This window comes from Leptinotarsa decemlineata, unplaced genomic scaffold (genome assembly GCF_025532065.1).
Source record: "Leptinotarsa decemlineata unplaced genomic scaffold, Ldec_3_MD MMD2_tig00026358_RagTag_RagTag, whole genome shotgun sequence".
Taxonomy (NCBI): domain Eukaryota; kingdom Metazoa; phylum Arthropoda; class Insecta; order Coleoptera; family Chrysomelidae; genus Leptinotarsa; species Leptinotarsa decemlineata.
Genome location: NW_027412703.1, coordinates 323,497 through 348,613, shown reverse-complemented (window position 1 = coordinate 348,613; position 25,117 = coordinate 323,497). Strand labels below are relative to the sequence as shown.

Sequence of the window (25,117 nt, the reverse complement as noted above, 5' to 3'; positions counted from 1 at the left end):
AAAGAGTTCCCTTGGTCATTTAATAGAAGGTTCTTCATAAATTCAGGAAATAATTACATACCACAAATTATCAGTTAATTATAAAGAATCGTAATTCGGGTTCACCACAATTAATCACAAATAAATATTCTTTGAGATAAATGAAAATTCACCTTATTTTTACAACAGACAGCGTCTAAATAACAACAAAACAAAATTGTTTGTAATTCATCATTTCTTGAGTCATCGATTACCTCTACACTTACCTTAGTCGCTACATCATCACATTGCCTTAGTGTGCTAAGGACATTACTGGTCAAGTAAGTTGGGGTAACATCTGGTAGAGATTCCTTTACAATACCTCCGAAAATGTAACATACTCTGTTTATGTTACGGCATATTCTTGGTATCACTGAAGAGAGGAACATCATTTCTTCCCAATCAGGTTCCTGATCTGATGATATGCCCACAACGTAACTGTATGATCTACAATCACCTTGGACTCCAACACTACGGATAGGCAATAAAGTGGCAGCAAATTTCTGATGACTAGAGATTTTCTTCAACATTTCCCTAAAACACCAAAAAATTCATATTGCGTGTTGCCTCACGCTCTGGTTATATTCCATTTGTTATTTATTTGTTTATGTGTACGGGTAATCCCCACGAGAAAAAAAAATACAGTAGAATCCGGATATAACGAACTTCAAGGGACCGAATATACTATGTGTACTATAACCAAACGACGCACAAAACGGCAAAATTATTTCTAAAGTACATACATACTTAACTTACGAATACCTTCATGTTATAAATGCAAAAGTTTGACTTTCCTATTTAGGAATCACATTCATATGCTTTATTTTAATGGTTCTCAAATATTCGAACTACAAACATAGGTACCTACATAACGTACTGTAATACAAAGACATAAATTACACACACATTGCACGAAAAAACTGTGTAACTAACGTAGAAAGTCTGTTATTTGAGGTTGTTTTTGACAAACTTTAGTAATATACTTTGCTACCACATTGCCTCCATGTTAACTGCACAACATGTAACTCCCCCTAACTCCTTCTTCTCCTGATGATGCTAACTTGGTTAACAAGGATACGACTTAGTGTCCTTCTGACATGTTGGAACACTAGACTTCTGTTGAACCAACATGTTTTTTTTCAAATGATGTTTTTTGAAACGCCCTGTATATACATTGATACTATGTTTTTTTTCTGAAATGATGTATTTTGAGATACCCTGTCCACATTGAGGGACCGCACATTGAAGTGTTAAATTGTCATATTTTTTCTTGAATTTGATTCATCATTCATCATTATTAATATATCAGTTCACGCTTCCAATTTTTATCGAGTCGTATTCCTAACCATTCGTGCTTGATTTTGAAACCGACAACGCTACATTGCTCTATAAACAAAGATTTAATTCACAATGGACAACTGCTTGCGCTAGCAACGTATAACTTCGATACCATTTCCATCTCTCTTAGCGTCGATTACGTCACACGTGACTCTCACTCTTACACACACACATATACATACACCTTTATATGAAACATCAATTCTTCCCCAAATCTAAGTATATTTTCCTATCTTCTACAGGAAAACGACGTTACAATTCCTCTAACATTCTATGGAAATCAAAAAAATGCGAGCAAGTATATAAAATGAGTCAATTTCAGTCCCGACAAAACCACCGCTATAAATATCAACAATTCGCAATTACTTCCAACATCCCACGTTGGTGTCGAGGTTAAGAACAACGTCTATCACGCAGACGTCCTGGGTTCAAATCTCATACCGATAACCTTTTTTTAATTAGAACCACGTGACTGGTACGTGACAAGTCGGACAGAGTCTCAAAAGGGCTTGAGCGGTGAGGAGGAGTACTAAGGGGGCCGAGAGCGGGGGCCTGCATCGATTACGTCACACGTTTCCCCCACTCCTGTTTGAACTAAAAATTGCAAAAAGTTTAGCTCCATGAGAAAATACATTGGATTTTGCGCCAGGACCAAGTTTGCTCATCTACTGGATTTGAATTTCCCGCTGTACGCGCTGTAGCTTCTGATTGGTCGATTGGTATTACAGTAAAAGTGGAGGAGTGAGCTCTGAAAGTCTAAGGCCCAATTCACACAGAATGGACGTCTGGCAGAGACGAGGCGCTGGTCTTTATCCCTTCCGTGTGAATTGAGCCTGAGGTCCAATAAACGATAGAATCGACTTGCTCAAATTTACACGTGTATTCCCATAAGGAATGGCTTAGAACTCTCCTAGCTATAATACTAACTTTTGTTCGGTAGTGAGAACTGTGAATTCATGACATCATTGTTTTCATAAGATCATCATTAAAGTTAGTCTGAACAAACACATTGAACGTTTCAACAGCCTTCAGAGCTTAAGACACACTCAAGGTTGGATAAATCTCCTCTGGTTCGTCATCATCACCGGCGCTACTTTTGCTATTCGCGTCGTTGGCGATGATATTTTCCGTAATGTTTTTATCGGACGGTTCTTCACAAGTGGCGACAGCATCATCGACATACGCGTACTGTTCAAAGTTCTCTATTGTTATGGGAAACTGAAGCCTATAGGCTTCAGTTTGTTGTTGATAGCTATCAACAGCCCTCGCCCACACGCTCAGCCGTACGTTGTCTTCTTCATTAAAATCATCTACTTTGAAGTTATGCTACATTCTACATTGCTTCGCACAAAACCAGCGTGTTTGTAACAATTAAAAATGGTTGCTTGAGAGTAGATGAACAAAGCCGGTTCTATTACACCGGAAATTCAACTAACATAAGCGATGAAGTACATAGAGCTATGCGTAACCGTCACATACTTGACCAATTGCGCCAAGAAAGCTCTACACGAAAAGCGTTACACGAAAAACGTTACGCGAAGCGCTACACCAAAAAGCGTTATACGAAAAAAACCTTACGCAAGTAAACGTTATCCGAAAGCGCTACACGAAAAGCGTTACGCGAAAAAACGTTACGCGAAAAAAACGTTACGCGAAAAACGTTACGCGCAAAAACGTTACGCGAAAAAACGTTACGCGAAAGCGCTACACGGAAAGCGATACGCGAAAAAGCGTTACGCGAAAAAACGTTGCGCGAAAGCGCTACACTAAAAACGTTATATGAAAAAAACCGTTACGCAAGTAAACGTTATCCTCTACACGAAAAGCGTCACGCAAAAAAAAACGTTACGCGAAAGCGCTACACGAAAAGCATACGAAAAAACGTTACGCAGGTAAACGTTATCCGAACGCTACACGAAAAGCGTTACGCGAAAGCGCTACACGGAAAGCGTTATATGAAAAAACGTTACGCGAGTACACGTTACTCGAAAGCGCTACACGAAAAGCGTAACGCGAAAGCGCTACACGAAAAGCGTTACGTTTTTTCGTATAACGCTTTTCGTGTAGCGCTTTCGCATACGTTTACTTGCGTAACGTTTTTTTTCGTATAGCGCTTTCGCGTAACGTTTTTTCGCGTACCTAACGCTTTTCGTGTAACGCTTTCGTGGCGCAGTTGGTCAATTATGTGCCGGTTACGCATAGCTCTATGTACTTCATTGCTTCTGTTAGTTGAATTTCCGGTGTAATAGAACCGGCTTTGTTCATCTACTCTTGGGTTGGTCCCAGGCATTTTGAATCATTAGAATAGCATCAAGAACAGTGATCTTTAGGTACCCAACACTTCTGTTTCAGCAGTCTTCTAAAAAATGGATCATTTTCAGGACAAGGTTTTGACGAAAATGTGCTTTCAAAAATCGAATAATCCCTTGATCCATGGATTGCAACACTAATGTCGTGTTGGGAGGCAGAAGCACCAGGGTTATGCTTTTCAAGTTTGCAATATGAGGATGTGCTGGACAGTTTTGTCAACTAACAGCAGGATCCCATGATCCCATGCGCATACCCATTTAATAAAAATGTCAGCCATCATCCAGGCTCTTCGATTGCTCTCATAATCCATATATTTTCAAAAAATCGGGTAAGTTGAGATTTTCCGGTTACGAGATTTTTTTTTAACACAGCCTAGTTTCGTCTGTATTTAAAATGTCTTTATCTTTAAATTGCACACGTAGAGTAGGCCAAACTTTTTCTAACCAATCAATTACATCACTCTGTTGAACTGACCAAGACTCGCCAGCAAGCTTTCCACTGACAATGTTGTGTCTTACTTTAAAACAGTTTATCCAACTCATGGAACATGTGAAGTTTTGCATGTCTAACTGTTCAGAAAAAAAGTTTGCTTTCTCTTGCAGCTGAGGTCCATTAACCGGTATTTTAAAGTGAAATTCCTGTAATGTCACAACTAAGACAGTTGGCTTCTCTCATAAATCTGGACATGGCTGGGAAGTATCCGTAGTTAGTATCCATAGTTAGAATCAGAGGTGCCATATTTATTGGAACTGTGGAACTACTCATTTCCCTCCCTCAGAGAAATAGATATGATTGAAAAAACCTCGACCATTAGAAGTGACATTTGAATTGACATCAGATCAAGCAGGCAGAGCATTCACTACATTGGCTAGACTTTTAATACCATTGAATACGATGCTAGAGATCCCGTCCCTAGTTTGAATAAAAATGTTATAAGGTTATTTAGGGTACGCCCTGAACGTTTCTGGGGTAAACTCGTATGCAGCTGAAGCACGGTAAAAATCAACCAGTAAGTCCACTCCCACTACTTTCATTCATTATGGCTTTTTTACATCTCCTATTTTCCAATCACTTAATAATGAAACAAACAACAATAACCAACTACAAAAACTAAAAACAAGAATAACAACAGCGAATGAACTAAACACAATATCAATTATCGACCGTTCATTATAACTAATCCGATGTCCGTGGTACCGTCGAATCCTTCGATACTACAGCACTGAACGCGTTGGATGAGAATCTCATCCTAAGAGCGGTTGAAGGTCCCCGGCAACTCGGGCAGATCACGTGGTAAGAGAGCCTACTGGTTGTATTATTCTACTGTGGCTGAAGTAAGTTGATAAAAGAAGGAAAATTGGAGGAAAGATATATCACTCAGAACTCACTCAGAACCGTATACTGAGTCGTATAGTTTTTCTTGAACTCCAACCAATATTCTATTCATTAATCGATTTTTTGGAATCCCTGCCCCGAAAATGCATCTCACCATTCACATGGCGTTCGATTTTTTTTTTTTTTAATATAAAGTAGTTATTGAAGGATTTGTGAAAAACCAAACAAAAATGGTGAATTACCAAAGTGTGCCTACATTCTCAATTGAAATTTTGAAGTTCAAATGTCTATGAATTTCTTGTGTTCTTAGTAGTTCTTGTGTTTTTAGTAGTTCGACGTGCTTCGGCTTCAAAACCATTTTCAAGAAGCTATCACTAAACTGAGATCTCAATCTGCCTACTCCCACGCGTCGACTGTCGGTCCACCGATTCTGGTCTGGTATTTACGTCCCTGAACGACTGGAAGGGCAGACCAGTAGTGGGAGCGATGGTCGGTAGCCAGGCGGTTCGACGTGGGTGCTTTGTTCACTCACTCGAATTAAATGCCGTATTGGTCGGTGGTTCAAGCCCTAGTCTGAACGATCGATTTTTACATGATATCGTCCAACCCGTCTTAGAAATCACACGTTAAAAGGTAAGACCTCGTTAACACTCATCTCGCACAAGTTTCTACTTCTGAGGGTTGTCGTTCATAGGGGTGCGACAGCTGGTTAACGGAAAAACAGATTTTAAACAGTTGGTTGTGGAAACTGGGTTATGACTTGCAGAAGCGAGATGTGCAATGTTGTAAGATGTATGGCGTGACAGTAAAGAACTCTATGAATAAGGTAATCTTTGTGAATGATCTCATTTAATGAGGCAATTGGGGAGTTTTTTATAAATTTCAACAAATACCAGACCAGAACCGGTGGACCGGCAGTCGACGCTTGGGACTAGGCAGAGGCCAGCGACGAGACCTAGAGGTTAGGCAGCTTGAGGCTCCGGCGTCAAGTCACAAAACCCTTGCAGTCTGTCACTACCTGAGGAGTAGGCAGATTGAGACCTTAGTGCAGTGATAGCTTCTTAAAAATAGCTACAAAGTTCAAGCCAAAACGTCAAAATGTTTAAAACATAAGACGCGGTTTAACATGGAAACCGCAGAAACCTTTCCAAAGACACACACACTGCCGTGGTTTTCAGCGGTTTCATCTTCAGTGGCGTACTCTTCTTGACATGTCAACAATTTCAGTTGACATGTCAAGAAGAGTAGTTTGACCACGTCACTGAAGATGACTGCCGCAGTTGCAGTTGGAACGTTTGGAGATTATAACCAAAGAATACCACAGCAAAACCCAGAAACAAACCAAAATATTGACGCCAGCCGTGAAAGCCTACATTCCTATATAATATACTCACCTTTCTTCATTATTTATAGCGTCTTCAACCCTATTCAATAAGCCATGTTTCCTCTTCACCATTTCACTGAATTCAACTATAATTTTCACTAAAACTTGGGTTTCTGAGAAATCGTTTTCCATAAAAGTTTCTTCACCACATAAAACCCTTATTGCAAGACCAGGTCCAGGGAATGGATGCCTCATCACAATTGCAGGCGGTAAACCCAAGTCCCTACCAATAGCTCTCACTTCGTCTTTGTGAAAGTCTTTGAGAGGTTCAACCACTCTACCTGGAACCATTAGTTCGATAAGATCTTTAAGGTGTTGAAAAATGATATTGAATTGAGTATCGCCAAACAACATAATTGACAAGTAATAGAATGCAATCGAGGGTTCTAAACAGTACTTTTGACCAGCCAATGGTTCATTCTGTGTATTGTATATAGATGAGTTGAAATGAACAATAATAAAATTCAATAAAATTGAAACAATGAGAATGAAATATAAAAGTATGAGAACACAAATTTGTTGAAAAATCAAAAATATTGTGGTTTGAAATCGAAATGAAATTAATAAATAGATCAAACAATAAGTAAAATGTCAATATGTTGTATAACTACTATTTATAGTAGTTACTACTATTTATAACAACTATTTATGGTCTACAACCATTTATATTTATACTTCTATTACTCGAGGATGTTTATCAATACTTTTAGACTGTTTGTGTTATTGTGTTGTTAATATTATTATTATTACGACTGACTTTTATAATATGGTTACATGTGGTTATTAACATTAATTATATGTTTTTTTGTATTTACTTTTGAACTTGACATTTCCTTTGTTTATTGTGCATTTATTTCTTTCAACTGTACTTTTCAACCAAACAAATAAATATTATTATTATTATTATTATCAATTTTCATATTTTTACATGACATGTCTGATATCATGTAAATGATCAGAGAGACGAACGAAGTTATTGTTAGATTGTTCAAGAAATAAAATGAACGTTCAAACTACTTACATTCAGTTATCCACTTTTTTTTGTATCTCATAGGAAGGACGTGACTTACAGAACAAATAATACTTCAAGTAAAATTAATAAAAACAATAAAAGCAAAACTTTAGTATCGAATACATCATGAGTATATAAGTTGCCTTGTGACTCTTGCCCAAAACTTTATGTTGGCCAAACAGGGAGACCTTTTTCCCAAAGAATTGAATGTCATAGTAGTTTCTTGAATAGAAAGACCAGTAAAATGTCGAAGACAAAAATTTTAATCAATGCATCAAAAATATATCATGATATTTTGAAACAAAACATTTCAATCAATACTATTCTGTTCTTGCTTATATTTGTGGAAACAATTCATTGTTTATAACTTTTCCAGGTGATTTTTCATAACGATAATGAAGGGATATATTTAAAAAATAGCTTGTAATTGATATTTACCTTGATCTCGTAATTTTCTAATGAGTTCAGAGTCATTGTGGTGTGTTTTGATTGTATCAGCTTTGGAGGACACTAGTTTTGATGCAGACTCAATCAAATCAGGCCTTAAGGTTCCTTGTCCCAAAAATACGTCTTCAGGTTTGAGATTGAGATCAGCAACTATTTCATCAGATATTTTAACAAATATATCTCCTATTATCTTTCTCTTCTCTTCTGGACTTGAAGTCATGCATAACATTTTAGTTTCCACAGTTCTATTTCCCTCTTTTTTATCTACTGGTATAATTGTTGTACCTTCACAAAAGTTTGATGCTGCATTAATCACCCTCAAATTGAGACCAATTTTCATTAAACTATTGTGCACTTTTGCACTCTCATTTTTCCTCATAAAACCATTATCGATGTGAATCGCTATTACTTGATTGGGCGTTAAAGCTTTGTGTAACAAGGCTGCACAAACAGTGCTGTCTACACCACCACTAAGTAACAAAAGAACTTTTTTGTCACCGACAGTTTCTTTTATATATTTTATGCATTGCTCTTCTCTTCCTTGAATTGTGAAATTACCAGTCATTCCAACTACATCAAAGAGAAAATTTTTGAGCATGGTTTTGCCATTTGAAGTTAAATCTACTTCAGGATGAAACTGAACCCCATACAGCTGCAGTTTCTCGTTGCAAATTCCAGCACAAAAAGAGGAACTTTGTGCTACCGATCTAAAATTATCAGCTACTTTGTCTACTGAGTCGCCATGAGTTAATAATACAGTCTGTATTTTGTCTAGGCCCCTGAAAAAAAAATACACAGGTAAGATTTTTGTACCTCGGCAATGTCCTTGAGGGTGGTGGGGGAGTACTTGCATGCTATCGGTATGAGATTTGGGATAGACAAATGAGCTGTCCATCGCCGTAGAGGGGGATGCGCAGAGGATGTGCAGCTCGTAGACGGAAGCATCCTGCACCATTTAGATACCAAACAGACATATACTTACCGCTGGGTGGAACAACGCCACTCACAAGCAGTAACCACAGTGAAAACTAATTCGAGGGGAGCTATATAAAGCCGACCTGAAAAATTATGCCTCTCCATAGGAGTTTGCATCCACGGTTGTCCTTCCCCGAACAACAGTAAGGCCTTGGACATTCAAGTTCGGAGGGTACATGACAAAACTGTACTAGATGAAGCCTGAGAAGTCATCAGGGGTTCCAATTCCCTCTTCTGCATGGTTGGCGACCATGAGAGAGCAGAAGTAAGGCAGCTGCCTGAGTGACTGATGAACTCGGTTTAGTTTTCGACACTGAACGAGGTATTAACAACTCTTTCACCGAGTTGGAACCTGTTACCCACATGAAAGCTGCAGTGATCACTTCATTCCTGAGGCAACACAAGCATAAGCCAATGTATGGGGATATTCCGTGCTAGTGATCGCACGTTAAAATTTACTACCTCGTTAAGCCTCAGCTCGCACAGGTTTTTACTTCTGAAGTGGTTCGCGATTGTCGAGTGCCAAGGTTGAACTTTGTGTGTTCAAAGTCGAGTAGTGGGGGAGGTTCAGAACCGACATTAGCACCCTACTAATATCTTAACTCAATCAGGATCTAAGATGGACCGTTTTAAATTCGCTACCCCTGCATTTGATTATAATAACGATTTACTTTGCCAAGGAACATACAACGTTTATAGCAGGGAAAAAAACATTAATTCAAAAAAATAAATATAACATACCTAACTAAGTCAGAACAGAGCACAAAAAAAATCGGAACTGACTCTTGAAAAAATATAAATATACATACCTATATACACATATATACATACATACACACATACATACATGTTTGAATTTGATCATAAACATAAATGCATTCAGATAATATGTCTGTAAAAACAATAAATATTTTGTCAAATTAATCTGTACTCTTTATTAATTGAATTTCTTTAAAGTATCGGTAGCTAATTGTAATAAGATTTGAATGTGAGCTTATTTTTAACCAAATGAATGAAGGTACATTATTTGAATTTATGTAAAGGAGATAAATCTAATAGTTTTTTTGGTTGATACAAGTTGACTGTATCAACCACCACTTTAATTTCCATTGTAAATTAAAGTGGTGTCATCAGCAAACATTTGTAAGTTACCAAATAAATTTACTGTAGCTAAAGAATTGAAATATATAACAAACAAAACAGGTCCAGGTATTGATCCTTGCGGTACCCCCCTTTTTTTTAACTAATTACGTCGTTAATATAGATATATTGCTTTCTATTTACAAAATAATGTTGAAACCAATTATAAACTAAACCTCGAATACCTATATTATGCATAAATTTCTCATAAGAATTTTATGGTCCACAGTATCAACTGCTTTTCAGGTCTAATGAAAGAACTCAACATTTTTTGTTCGAATCTAAATCTAGCTGCAATTAGGTTATGGCGTCTAATACGGCAGATTCTGTGTCACAATTCAAGAATTCTAAGGGCTGACGTTTTCACGAAAACTAGTGAAGTACTTGAACTTTATGTCATAAAATAGTTGCAGAAAACACGATTTCAAATGGTGAAAAGCTCGCATATTTTTGTGACAAAAAATAAATGGTTGGTAGCAACAAATGCGGTTATAAAAATGACTTGAAAAACATGAAGAGGAAAGTTCTATTAATGAAAATTTGACATTTACTGAAACTGATATCGATTACAAACTTGTTGGCCAGTTTATTCTGTCTGAACTTCGCACAAGTTGAGAAACTTGTGCAAGCTAAAGACTAACGAGGTCTTACCTTTTAACGTGTGATTTCTAACACGGTACTAGTAAAGAATATAACATACTTTTTTGGGCGCTATTTTCAAAGTGAAAACATCAAACAGATTTAGGCCACGACGAAGAAAATTCACTATTACAAGCCTCCTTCTGGATCAAGTCCTCGACGTCAACTTCAATGATACATTTTGCATGTACTGTAGACAAGTTCGTGTTAAATTTCAGACCTATAGATGTGTTTTAGAACAAAAAAAAGTACTTGGAATTTTGAAGTTTCAATTGCTTCCCAATACCCAAAAAAGCAATACTCTTCTTGACGCCTGTTTCTCCATCCTAGAAACTTTCAGGAGATGAAGTTTTCTTATATTAAACCTGATTTTAAAGTTTCAACAATGTTCCCATCTGAGGAATACTGACATCTCTCAGAATTTTTCAAGCTCACGAGGACTATTATTCCCATCAAAATGATGCAATTACCATGAAAAATTATAAATAAATAAGGCTAATGACCATAGTGGGCGATTCTGATGGAATAATATCCTAGTTTTTTTATTTCATACATAGTTTTGATGTGCTACAATTTTTTATTATGTTAAAAAATAGATGCTACTTTTTTTAACGATTTCAAAGTATGAACTATTTACTACTGAATAGAAATTACAGACCTTCAATTCACTCATACAATAAAATGATACATTAGGTCTTTGTTTAGGATCTAATAAACCAGACATAGATAGATGAGAGTAACATAACTTTTCAAAAGGGTAAAATCGAGAACTTACTTGAATAATAAACATTTTGTATCGACTTCTATATTAAACACGCCATCTTCTCTAGAATTCTTTCGTACTACTGTACCACCAAATTCTTTGTTCATCATTTGCATTCCATAACATATACCTGGAAAAAACAAAATGTTATGATAGTACACTTGAAAGCAAGGTATAACTTTGAAAAAGGGAACCTCTATGTTTTCATACCACTTGTATTTGTAACTTGTATTCGTTAGAAAATGTCCTTATATGCCTTTCAAACGAATACAACATTATAATACAATATATACAATAAAAGAACTGAAGATATAAACGGTGTTAGCACTTTTGTTATCAAGCGCATCATACCATATATAATCGAACCATTAGCAGATATAATTAATGCATGTTTTAATGAAGGGTATTTCCCACAGGAGCTGAAAATTGGTAAAGTTATTCCTGTACACAAAAAAGGAAGTCTAAGTGAAATAAAAAATTCTAGGCAGATCTCAATCCTTCCATCCATATCAAAGGTGATTGAACAGGCAATATATAACCAATTATAGTCTATTTCAAAAGAGTGTAGAGTAATAAATCATGAAGTGTCATAAAATTTGCCTGAATTTCGTTGTCGTCCATGGGCGTAGGCAAATCTTAGGATTATTAAACTTAATAATTAAAGTAAATTAAAAATTACAGACATAGATAATAATAAAAGGCCATTTTTGGGAAGTAATTTGGTCTAAAACTAAGTACCTACATGTATTTAGGTAAGTAAAATTTCTTAAAAAAAGATTAAGATTAATTTTAGTGGTTCTTGTAAACTTATTTAATATGCAATTTGGGTTCATATACTTGAGCATGATTTCTCAAAAAAGGGTTAACACTTAGTTCCGAGGTGCCATGTCATTATAATAATCCCTTTTTGACCCTGCCCACCAATCATGCAATACCTATTAAACCCAGGTAATTAAGAAAAAGGGTTTAAATATATTGTAATGGTGTCTTAAACATTCGAGTTATAATAGTAATTGTTACTACACCAATTAAACGTACAGTGATATTGTGATATAGAAATAGTGAAAAAGTTATAAAATGGGGACATTTACTCCAAAGAAAAGAAGTGTAAAAAATTATCCGCTATCTGTTTGCGAAAAAGTTATAATTTTAAATGTATATGATTGCATAAAACACGATCACCCTAGTTTGTCTGTGCAAGAAAGTGTTGAGCGATGTGCCCGAATGACTGGAATTGGACAGTCCAAGATTTTTAAATTATTGCGAGAAAGAAAGATATCAGGCCAGGTAAGTCCATGCAAGAGAAAATCAGGAAGACCAATAAAAATCTTAGATGAAGACATCAAATGTGACATTCGAAGAAAAGTTCATTCGTTTTATTTTAAAAAGGAAATACCCACTCTTGAAAAAATATTTATCGAGATAAGCCAAGATAACGATATTCCTGTGATATCCAGAAAACTTTTATGGAAAACTTTAAAAAGTATGAATTTTGCCTGGGAAAAGCACAATCGAAAGGCACTATTACTGGAAAGTGATGAAATTGTTTGCTGGAGACGAAAATATTTGACAACTATAAAGCAGTACCGCAGAGAGCAAAAGAAATTTTTTTATCTTGATGAGACGTGGATAAACGAAGGTTATATAGTCAAAAAAATGTGGCAAGATAAAAATATAACAAATTCTCGCCAAGCTTTCATAGAAGGCCTTTCGACGGGTATTAAAGTGCCTTCGGGAAAAGGGAAGAGGCTTATAATTGCTCACATTGGAAGCGAAGACGGATTTTTAAAAGAAGGTTTGTTAAGCTTTGAGTCGTGCCGGACGGGAGATTATCATGAGGACATGAATTCGGATGTCTTCGAAGACTACTTCGGGGAAATGTTAAAATTTCTTTCAGCTGATTCGGTCGTGGTTATGGATAATGCAAGCTACCATTCAAGGCGCTTAGAGAAGGTACCAACTTCAGCTTGGAGAAAGCAAGAAATTATTAACTGGCTGTCAAATAAAGGTATTCAGTTTGAGACGAATTCAGTAAAGAAGGAACTACTAGCCATAGTAAAACAACATAAATCTCGCTTCATGAAATATGCCGTAGAAGATGTAGCAGAAAAGTATAAAGTAACTGTGCTGCGCCTACCGCCATATCATTGCGAATTAAATCCTATAGAACTTATATGGGCACAAGTTAAAGGATATGTTGCAAGGCACAATACCACATTTAAAATGAAAGATGTCAAGGTATTGTTTGATCAAGCCATTATGGAAATCACATCAGAAAACTGGCAAAAAGCAATCCAGCATGTTTTAAAAGAGGAAGATAAAATGTGGGAACTGGACAACTTGGTCGATCAGGTGGTTGACCCTATAATTATAACACCAGGGGATGATGACAGTTCTTCGGATGAAGACTATACTGATGTAGAATAATTTAATTGAATTGTAAATATACTGTAGCGGGATAAGCAATCTGGACAGAGACCAGTGTATCAGTGACAGTGACACTTTTGCTTAGGTTAGGGTTTAGAATTAAGGGTAGTCTGAATAATTATTTTCTCGGAAGGTTCTCGAAAATTGTACCTAGTAATCTCTAGAACATTCAATTAGGGTATAAATAGAGTGTTGTTAAACGTTAAGGGAAGTTCACAGTTTTAGTATTGTTCAAGTGTCAAATTGTAATAACGTATCCAGTAAAGTTCTTGTCGTTTTTGTGAATAAATTGATTTAAACTCCCCACAAGTGTTTCAATACGTAAAGTTCGTTCGTGTGTGTTTGTGAGTATTTCCCGATTTCGGTTCGTATATATTTTATTGTTACATTTTATATTTTTTTAATAACACTGTTCTGCTGTATTAAATTTTTATTTCCTTTAATATAATTTTTATGAATGCATATTCTTTTGGCAATTATCCCACTAGCGCGCCTCTGGCTCAGTATTTATCCGTCGATAACAATGGACAAATCCCTTAAAACAGGGTGATACCTACCTGCTCTTTATGAAACGACATAATTTTGCAATGCGGACTAGGGAAGTGACAGAATTTATTGACGGATCACCCTGTAGCGCTTTTGAATACTTAATGAGATTTTATTACTCTACACTCTTTTGAAATAGACTATAGTAGACTACTTGGAAATGAACAATATTCTCAGTCCAAATCAGTTTGGTTTCAGAAGAGGCATGTCTACTGCCCAGGCAATAAACACCCTAACAGATAAAATAAAAATGGCTTTTGATAACAAAGATAAATATATAAGTGTTTTCACTGACCTTACTTCAGCTTTTGATTGTGTAAATCATCAAATTCTTTTGGAGAAATTAAATTTTTATGGAGTCAGAGGAGTTTGCTCTGATATAATAGCCTCATATTTAAAAGGAAGAAGCCAAGTAGTAGAACTGACAGATTCGCGGAGTGAAAAAATGAATTTAATCAGAGGGGTGCCTCAGGGTTCCATACTAGGCCCACTATTGTTCCTTATATATATTAACGATTTACCACATACCATGGACCAAGTAAATATTAAAACAATAATGTATGCAGATGATGCAACGCTGAGTAAAACAGTTGATGAATTAAATTGCCCGCAACAAAGCCTGAATATAATCTTAGATAAAGCAAAATCTTGGTTTATACCAAACGAGTTAATATTGAACGAACAAAAAACAGAATATTTAACTTTTGAAATCAATAAATCGAATATAAACGAACAATCGGTGGTCAAGTTCTTGGGGGTAAATATAGATTCAAATTTAAGATGGTCAGAACATATAAATAATATGTGCAATAGACTAAGTAAGACAATTTATGCAATAAGAGTGATAAAAAAAAGTTATAAACCAAAATGCAGCACTAATGACATATCATTCCCTTTTCCATTCAATTCTGAAATACGGGATTCTAAGCTGGAGTTCAGCATCTAAAACTCATCTAGACAAAGTATTTATTATTCAAAAAGGAGCCGTGAGAGCCATAACCTCGAGTAAACCCAGTGAAGCCTGTCGACCGTTATTTAAAGCTATGAAAATTATGACTCTATATTCAGTTATTGTATTTGAAAATCTGCTAAACATTAAGGAAAACTTAAATAAACATACCATGCACACAGACATATATCATTACAATACAAGACATAAAACAGATCTTGTACAGGAATTAAATAGATTGAAGAGAACTGATAATGTCGGTATCAGGCTATACAATTTACTACCACCTCAGTTTCTTCAATTACCAAGCAAAACATTCAAGAGTAAGTTAAAAAATATTTTGAGTACAAAGCCTATTTATAACATTGATGAATTTTCTGATGTAATTGGGAGGTTAGAGACTTGTTCGAATTGATTGCCTAAAGTAGAAAGCTATATATAGCATGTGATAGTTACTAAATTATTAAGTTGAAAATTAAACTGACGTGATATCTTTCAATTGTAATGCTATTATTGTAATAATGAATTTATGTTATCCTGTATTGACTATGTTTCCTAAAGACTAAATGAATATTGTTACAAGTCTATAAAGTCGATATTTTTAACTTGCGTGTTAATGTTAATGTTGTTTAATTACTCAATTTTAAGCTAATAACCTGTAATGTTTTTAATTTTAGACTATTTCAGATATACTTTGTTGACGTATCGATAAACTGTATGTGTTTCTAAAGATTAAATAAAATTTATTATTATTATTATTATTATTGTATTCGTTATTGTATTGTATTCAAACGAATACAATATTATTTCAAATGAAAGGGTATATTTTTAGGAGAGATTAATTTTTGGGAAAGAAAGTTTTTGGCCTTTCACTTCTCCATCTTGGTACAAAAAATTTGGGAATCTTCCAGAGAAAGAAAGGAAGCAATCAATATCAAAAATTAATTCTATATAAAGATGTGTGGATCATGTGAAAAAGTAATTTTCAGACACAAACTGGAAGAAAAAGCCATCCCAAAACAGCTATTTTCATATAAACATTGAGAAAAGTACGTAAAAGAAAAATACTCTCGAAACAAATACTTTTATATGAACGCTGAATTATATGAAAAACACTTTTCTCTACTCTGTTTGTATTCCAAACATTCATATGGAATCGAATCAGATTACATTTTTTTTTCTATAATGTTATCTGTATTTGCTACTGAAGAGCTGATGAGGCAAGTGTCTTAACAGCGAAACATCGGATGTCTAGCAGTGAGGATGACAGTGCTCCATAGAAGTGAAATTTCACTTCTTTCTTCAATTATATTGTGTAGGGATCCTGTGAATGATATCTGATTCGATCCCATACAAATGTTTGGAATACAAACGGAATAGAGAAAAGTGTTTTTCGTATAATTCAGCGTTCATATAAAAGTATTTGTTTCGAAAGTATTTTTCTTTTGCGTATTTTTCTCAATGTTTATATGAAAATAGCTGTTTCGAAAGGGCTTTTTCTTCCAGTTTGTGTCTGAAAGTTACTTCTTTGCATAATCTACTACACATCTTTGTATAGAGTTAATTTTTTTAAATTGATTGCTTCCTTCTTTTCTTCGGAAGATTCCCACATTTTTGTATAAAAATGGAGAAGGCCAAATGCTTTTTTCTCAAAAAATATGAAGTTTTATTTCACATTTTTCATGATGCCTTCAGAAAATTCAACAAAACTAAATTCAAAGCTCACAGGCATTGTTACTGTTCTGTTCAATCTGACAAGTACTAATTCCGTTATATAAGGTCTCTTAAAAAAATAATAATAATATAATAATAATGTTAATTTCCAATATAAGATAAAACATTTCACTGGAATCAATGAAGCCCCCCCTGAGCGCCAATTAATTTTTATTGTTGTTGTTGTCATTAAAATTAAGTCAAAATTTGTATAATTGAGTTGTTTTGTAAGGAGACTTATAAGCATAAGTTTCAGAAATGAACAAAAGTACATCACTGAAGCCATGAAGCTTGTGCGTGATGGTGCATAAACAACACAATGCATCGCTATTTTACTAATAAAAATTCATCAAGGTGTAAAAATAAGGCACATACATGTATCTCATTAAGTTCGAGGTTGTACTTATGAGACACAAAGAAGCTAAAATATTACCCTAACTCAAAAATCAGGACGATTTTAAATATATATAACATTAAAAAACTAGTACTTGAGTCATACAGTTTAAGGCTAAATAATTAACATGCATATGTATATAAAACAAAAGTTACAATATAGCTAACAGCTGAAATACTGAAATCTACAATATTGATGATAAAAGTATACTATAATATAGGAATAATTTGTTGATTGGTCACATTTTGGCTTGTGAGTCATATCCAGGTGAATAGTAATATTGGAAATAGCTTGCTTTATTACCTTGACGAATGCATAAATTTCGAGTTTACGAGGTCTTTAAAAATTTTTCTGCCAGTACTGTGTATCCAATTCTTTGTGTGAATTATGTAAAGCTTGCGAGTCTATATGGTTTTCAGAAAATTGGGCATAATGGTCAATATTTCAGTAGCTAGAAACTCCACAGAACGTTGTCCAATAGTACAGGAATGTGGGCTTTCACAGCTGGCGTCAATGTTTCGGATGGTTTCCGGGTTCTGCCGTTTTCTTCTTTGGTTATAATCTCCAAACGTTTCGACTGTGACAGTCATCTTCAGTGGCTTGGTCAAAGTACTCTTCTTGACGTGTCAACTGAAACTGAAGCTTACATCTCTTCTGTGCCTGTGTGTCATTTATGGTGCTGATTTTGCGCGCACTTTCTGTAATGGTGGGTTCGCGCGTACTTCCTGTGCGACTTGGTTGACATGGCTTCGTTTTGGCGCTTTTCAATGCTGTGTTCCAGATTGTAGATATGTTCTCTCTTCCCTTCTGTTGAAGTTCTCTTGGTGTTTGTAGTTCTATGGCTTCCAAATACATTCTTGTTGAATAATGATTCAACGTTGCTAGCCTCTCAGTATTTTCGAACAGGATCTTGTGCTCGGCATCGGACAATGCATGTTCAGCGACTGCAGACTTCTCGGTCTGTCCCAATCGGAAACTCTGCTTGAGCTCGACTAGGCGGGTGCCAATGCTTCCTTTCGTCTGACTGATATAGACTTTACCAGTTACATAGAATCCTTTCTTTGCTGATCTCCTCAAATACTCCAATACTTTCTTCGTTGGTTTGAACATGGTGTTAATTTTCTCCTACTCTGGAATTTTCCCAATTCGGTTGGTGACACCTTCTATGTATGGCAGATAGAGAGTGCCTTGGGACATAATCCGCGCTATGCGTCAAAAGGAGAAGAAGGGAAACACCAGTGAAGACCAACCCTAGTTTTCACTCTTTCACATAGTTTTGAATATTTAGATGTACACCTTTTAAAATACCTGTATTTTATTTTCCTTATTTTTGACAAAGTTATAAAATTTGTATTGGAATCGCCAAATAAAAAAAACAAAAGAGATCGGAGACTAGAAGTTCCTGAAAAAAAGATAATGACAACTACCTACTTATACACATAAAGTCTTCACAGCGATAATAACACTTATCAACAAGAAAATCCTTGAGTTTTCTTTTGAAGATATACATGGTTTTGGATTTTTTTATAATATCTGGAAGCAAATTATAGGCACGTGGAGCCATCTGATCGGGTGATACAAAAGCTAATTTGGTTTTTGCAAATGGTACAAAAATATTGGTTTTTTTGTCTTGTATCAATATTATGCTTACTTTTATTTGGTACAAACAACTTGTTTCTATTCTCAAAAACAGACAAGCATAAGTCAAAAATTAAAAGACTTGAAACAGTTAGAATTCTAAAATTTTTAAAAGCATTTCTGCTTGAATCACGGTTACTTACGCCACTAATGATTCATATAACTTTTTTTTTGCTGTGAAGATGTCAGAGCAGCGAGAGAAAAGACCCCAGAAGCACACTCCATATCTCAGTCTGGAATCAACCTGAGCATAGCACAGCCTCAGCTTCTGATCAACATTCAAAACCTGCCTAATATTTTGAAACCGACACTGAATCTGATTTGTCAGAGATTATAATCGACGTGTCATCTGCATACATTGTTATGAATGTTCCGGGCAATGCTTACTCCCAATCATTTATGTACAATACAAACAATATAGGTCCCAATATCGACCCTTGAGGTACTCCTAATTCGGAGAGGGCCTTGCTGGAAGCTACATTGTTAATAGTGACATATTGTTTTCTGTGATAAAGATAATCCGTTACCCACGCCAATGGTATACCCCTTATACCATAAATGTATAGCTTACTTAGGAGAATATTATGATCAACACAGTCGAATGCCCTGCTGAGATCGCAGAATATCCCAACAGGGTACAATCTCTCTATGGTATGAATGTAAAGTTGTAGTGGTGGATTTTTTATTCAGAAACCCATGTTAGTTTTTTGTAAAGATGTTATTATGATGAGCGAATGATAGAATTCTATTCAGAAAGGCATACTGGAATATTTTTGACATACTTGATGGAATTGTTACAGGCCTGTAGTTTTCCAGTAATTTATGACTATTTTTTTATACACTGGTATGATTATACCTATCTTCATTTGCTTAGGGAATGCTCTTTTACTGAATGACAGATTCACCAAGTGAAGTAGAGGTTTTATTAAAACACAGAGACTCTTTTTTAGAAGAAACATAGGGAGTTCATCTTTATTTTGATTTTATTCATGTTGATCCTCTGGGTATCTATAACAGGGTTTTGAATTCAAAAATAACAAATCACAACATTAGTTTGAATCAAATTTCATTTTTCATAGATAGATAGATAAATAAATAGACATATACTTTATTGTCCAAGAAAATACAAACTTATTGACCAAGCTTGTTAAAAAAAACTAGTATGTATAGCACTTCAAGGAATAAAAGAAAAGAAACAATTCAAAACACAAATACCCAGAAATACAATTTGAGCAAAACTAAGTTCACATATCTAATAGATAAAATATAACAATTAAAAATATAATTTAACAAAGTTTGTAGACAAAATAGTTTCTATAGTCCCTTTCAAAAAATATAAAAAACAAATATACACAATTTGAACATAAGTTCACATGTCATGGCAATAAAGTAAGATATATCCCACTATAAAATATAATTTAAAGTAACAAAAAAAAACACTTATATCAAATCACAGCAAATTTCCATTGTAATACTCATCAAGAATGTATGCTTTTGTTGCAAGGGCATCTTTAACAAGATTTCTAAACTTTTTATAGCTTTTTTTCTTCCTAATTTCGTAAGGTATGTAACTATACAACTTTTTACTTTCATAGATTGAAGAATACTTTGTCTGACTTGTTTTTGGAACAGGAAGATGTATTTTATTTTCTGTTACTTGCCGGGATACATAATTTATATGTTCCGGAGTTCCAACCATATTATGTTTTTTGTAAATCAGGCAAACAGTTTCCAGTATGAAAATACAAGTAACAGTGAGGATTTTTTCTCTCAAAAATAATGGTCTGCATGACTCACGCACTCCCACCTTGCATAAGTATCTAACCGCTCGCTTTTGCAAAACAAACACTGAATGAAAAAGTTATTGACAAAATCCCAGAAGGCATCACCATATGTCAGGTGGGACTCAATCAGGGAATTATACACCATTTTTGTTGTGGATGAACTTAGTTCATTTGTAACTATTCGAAATGCATAACATCCTATGCCAATTTTGTATTCAAAGCTTAAATATGTGGATCAAGTTTTAATTTGTTATCCATGAAGATTCCTAGGAAATTGGATTGGTTTTTATTCTCAACAATTTGTCCATTCAAGTATAAATTGTTAATATTACAGCTGAAGGTGAGTAGGTTTGTTTTTTCAATATTAAAGCACAAGTAGTTTGCGTCACACCATTTTTTCACAACTTCTTAATCACTAGAGATAGTTTCTTTCATATTAGAAGTATTTTTCCATGCCAAAGGAGCGTGGTGTCATCCGCAAATATCATAAAAGTTCCTTGAATAGAGAGAGTAACAAGGTCGTTTACATATATAAGGAAAAGAATCGGGCCCAGTGCTGATCCTTGTGGAACGCCCCATGAAATATCCTTAGTGTGTGATAGTTTTTCGTTTGATCTTACTAACTGTTTTCTATCGCTTAAGTAAGACCTGAACCAGTCATCACACACTCTAAAGCCATAGTAGTTCAACGTTTGCAAAAGAAGTTCATGATTTAGACACTCAGAAGCTTTGGAGAAATCACAGAAAACTGCAGCTACGACCTCACCATTGTTGAGATGTGTGTAGACATGTTCAAGAAAGGAAAAGATTGCACCATTTGTGCCTTTTGCCTTCTGAAAACCAAGTACTAGTTTTCAAAATTTAGAATACACTTCACTTAACAATACCTCAAAACCTAATGTATGTGCTATTACATTTTTTTATTTTCCACCAAAGAATTAAACGTTACTGAACAAGTCTTGCGAGTCAATTAAAGTTCAAAAGAAAATTCATAAACAACATACCTAAAACGGGCAGCCCTATCCTGAAAATATCAGCATCATATTTGGGAGCGTCTTCACCGTATACAGAATTGGGTCCTCCAGATATAATAATTCCTTTATATCCTCCTTCTTTTATGCTGAAGGCTGGCGTGTCTAAAGGGAGTAAATGTGATTCAACGCACAACTCCCTCACTTTTCTATCAATAACTTTCCCATATTGGGCGCCAGCATCTAATATGCAAATTTTCTCTGGATTTGAGCTTCCAATTTGAATGTCATTATGTAGTGAATTATTCATCATATCTCTTGAAAACCTAGGAAATAAATGAAACTATACTTTTTCAAACATTATTATCATATGAGATTATGAAATTATAAATAGAATGAAATCACTGCCATATGTTCAGCTATATCTCCATCAATGGGTGATATTAAGTACAATCCATGAAAATGTACAAAAATAACTAATATAGGGCACAACGTCAATTTCTAGCAGTTAAAGATTACATCTTGCAACTTTAAGACTTTCGTCTACATATAAATTTTTCAGACATTGCCAATATATATTACCTATTACCTGTCATTGTTTTAGCCAAGAGATATTGAATTTTAGACAATTACATTCATGACAAGATATGGAAGGAACTTTCTTTGTTTTGCAATTAGGAATTCGTCTGACATATTCGTCTATAGGGCCAGGAAGACCAGACCCCCTTTCCCCCCAAATAGTAAAAAAGATCTCATATCCTAGCTGCTCTTCACAATAAATCAATAGACAATATACTGTCTGTTGAAAAAAATAAGGTTAATTTTCAAACTTTGCAGACTATGTACATTCTACTAGAGATTTTTAATTTTTTTTGTTGAAATCGTATTGTAAAGAACGTTTCATAAATAATCAACATAGTTTTTCTATGAAAAAGTTTTCAGTTACCAACCTATTGGTGTCTGAGCAAAATATTATAGAGGTTCTGGAGAAAAGAGGCCAGATGGATGCAGTCTATGCAGACTTCTCCGAGGCATTTGATCATGTGGATCACAATATATAACATAACATAAGACTATTCGGTTTCTCTGATCTGTCTCATATCACGGTTTTAAAGCTTCTTGACTGGTCGATCTCAGCAAGTTAACGTAGGAAATGCTAGGTCAACTATCATTCATATAACGTCAGGAGTACCTCAAGGGTACGAATCAGTCTGTAGATACATGAAATAGAGTCTATGAATCATCTAATTCTAAATTTTCAAAGCTTAATATGGTCAACATCGGCTGGTAATGGGCCCCACCAACAATATGTAAAGTAAACTTTCAAAATCAAACACTCGAGGAATTTTCTCTGCATGTTTTCGACCACAATAATATGTGTAGTATACCTAGTGAGTACTCCATATATTTGAACAATATTCCAATTTTTACTGAAATTAGAGAAATATAAAGTTTTCAATGCTATAAAACTTGTACAAGTATGTACCATGAAATCATACATCCTAGAAGTCTCTGGAAGTTAAAATCCACATGTTCATTATTGAAGACAATGCACAGATCACAGAAGTATCTCTTGATAAGACAGTTCCATTCAGATCATGAGGAAACTCAAAAGAAAATTTTCCTCGTACATGTTCCTATTGCTACACAACAGAAAAATACTTTTCAAGAAAAAAATACGGGTTGAAATAGGTAACTACCAAATTCAAATGAAAAAAATACAGTTTTATCAATTGTACTCATATAGTTGACCTTCAAAACAATTTTTAAAAGGTAAATCCTATGTGGTATCAGCAAAAAAAATAAGCATTAATTATGCCCGCCTTAAATGTCAAAAATTAATCTCATTAATGTACTCACTGTTCACTGTACTTTAAATCAAATTTGCAAATTGACCTCTCGCAATAACTTAAAAACTACTTGGCATTGAAATATGATTAAAATGAAAAAAAAAAACAACTCTTCTTCTCCTATATATCACATTTGTGAGGTCTCTCTCTCTCTCTCTCTCTCTCTAAGCTAATGGCCGTTGCCACCATACACCGTACGTTTATAGGTTGTTCACGTTAGGAAGAGAATAACGTCACAAGATGACAAGTTATGGGGTTGCCAACATGCGCACTATTTCCAACTTTCAAATTTTTTGTACTGTTGGTATTTTTTATTGCTATTATCTTACTTACTTTTAGTATTTGTTGGGACTGTTTCGATAATGATTTAGGCATATTGAATATACGTAGGTCTTATAAAAAAAATGATTAGTTCTGAAAAAAAAAGAAAAGTTTTCGAGTTTTTTTCGATTGGGCAACATCAGTTGAGCAACTTACAAAATGAAATGTTACTAGTTTCATTGCTGTTGAACACATTTCAGTGGGAATTTTAACGTTGATATGTTGGATATTATCAAAAATGACGTCATTCTCTTCCGTGAACAGCCTATACTTCTATTTCTATACGGTGCCGTTGCTTCCCACTCGAGCGCATTTGTCCAAGGCTCCTCCTATCAAATTAACATCAATTTGACAGAAGTTATGTCGGGAGGGCGCAGCGGTCTTGCTCGAAGCAATGCTGCCACTCCTTTTTTGTCACACTTTTTAATAATAAATAAACACAGTATTTTTTTATTATCGCCTCCTGCTCAGGAGGCGATAATGAAAAACAACAACCCACCCAGCTAATACCGCGCAGAAAGTTGAAGTAAAACCATCAGACACCTGTGCAACGTCTTCGATTTGGGAGATTCGTCGCAAATTATTTTCCACTATGAAAAGCAGAAATTAATTTCGTTTAGTCGATCCGACCCACCGATAGACCGGTTTCGGGGTGATTGCCCCATCATCAGTACCGGGCATGGTAAGATATTTTTAGGAATGGAAGGTAAAATTGAAGCAGGTTTGACGAAAGCAGATTCCAGTAACCTTCCTCGAGTTACAGCTGAGATGGTTACAAATTATTCCGTAGAAAGTAAGCAATTTTCAAGTGTTGAATCACGCGGACAAAAACATACCAGGTAAATATTGTATTGCATTATAGGCGCTGTTGCCAATATGTGAATCAGAAACAAATCCCTTTAAAAATTAAAACTCGACATTTGAAACATCAATAATTTGAATACTTTTCGAAGTGAATTTGAAAAACTCATGAATTGAACCCAACTTTATTTTGTTCAAACTTGCATTTGCTGTAATAACCGAAATTGAGGAACATTTCCCATTGCACAGGCACACAAGCCTTCAAATATTAATTTCTGCGAGTCTTGTCAAAAGCACACCAATCGGCCCCGACGTTCACTGAAAACCCTAGGGTTAAGGTTAGGGTTTTTTATGAGCATCGA

At 35.0% G+C, this 25,117-nt stretch overlaps 1 protein-coding gene across 2 annotated transcripts in view; it reads right to left on the bottom strand.

Moving 5' to 3' along the window:
• Positions 1-23,803, bottom strand: part of LOC111515635 (GMP synthase burgundy) — a 30,144-nt gene extending 6,341 nt beyond the window's left edge. Inside the window, exons 1-6 of one of the 2 annotated variants that reach the window (XM_074184830.1) lie at positions 23,644-23,803; positions 21,817-22,109; positions 11,374-11,491; positions 7,836-8,623; positions 6,396-6,666; positions 246-552 (exon numbers count right to left, since the gene is read on the bottom strand). In XM_074184830.1, the coding sequence (XP_074040931.1) occupies positions 246-552; positions 6,396-6,666; positions 7,836-8,623; positions 11,374-11,491; positions 21,817-22,096 (1,764 nt within the window). In that variant the 5' untranslated portion in view covers positions 22,097-22,109; positions 23,644-23,803. Of the gene's footprint in view, positions 1-245; positions 553-6,395; positions 6,667-7,835; positions 8,624-11,373; positions 11,492-21,816; positions 22,110-23,269; positions 23,521-23,643 lie in introns of those variants that run through there. The other variant, XM_074184829.1, reaches the window with a different exon arrangement.
• Positions 23,804-25,117: the final 1,314 nt, after the last annotated feature.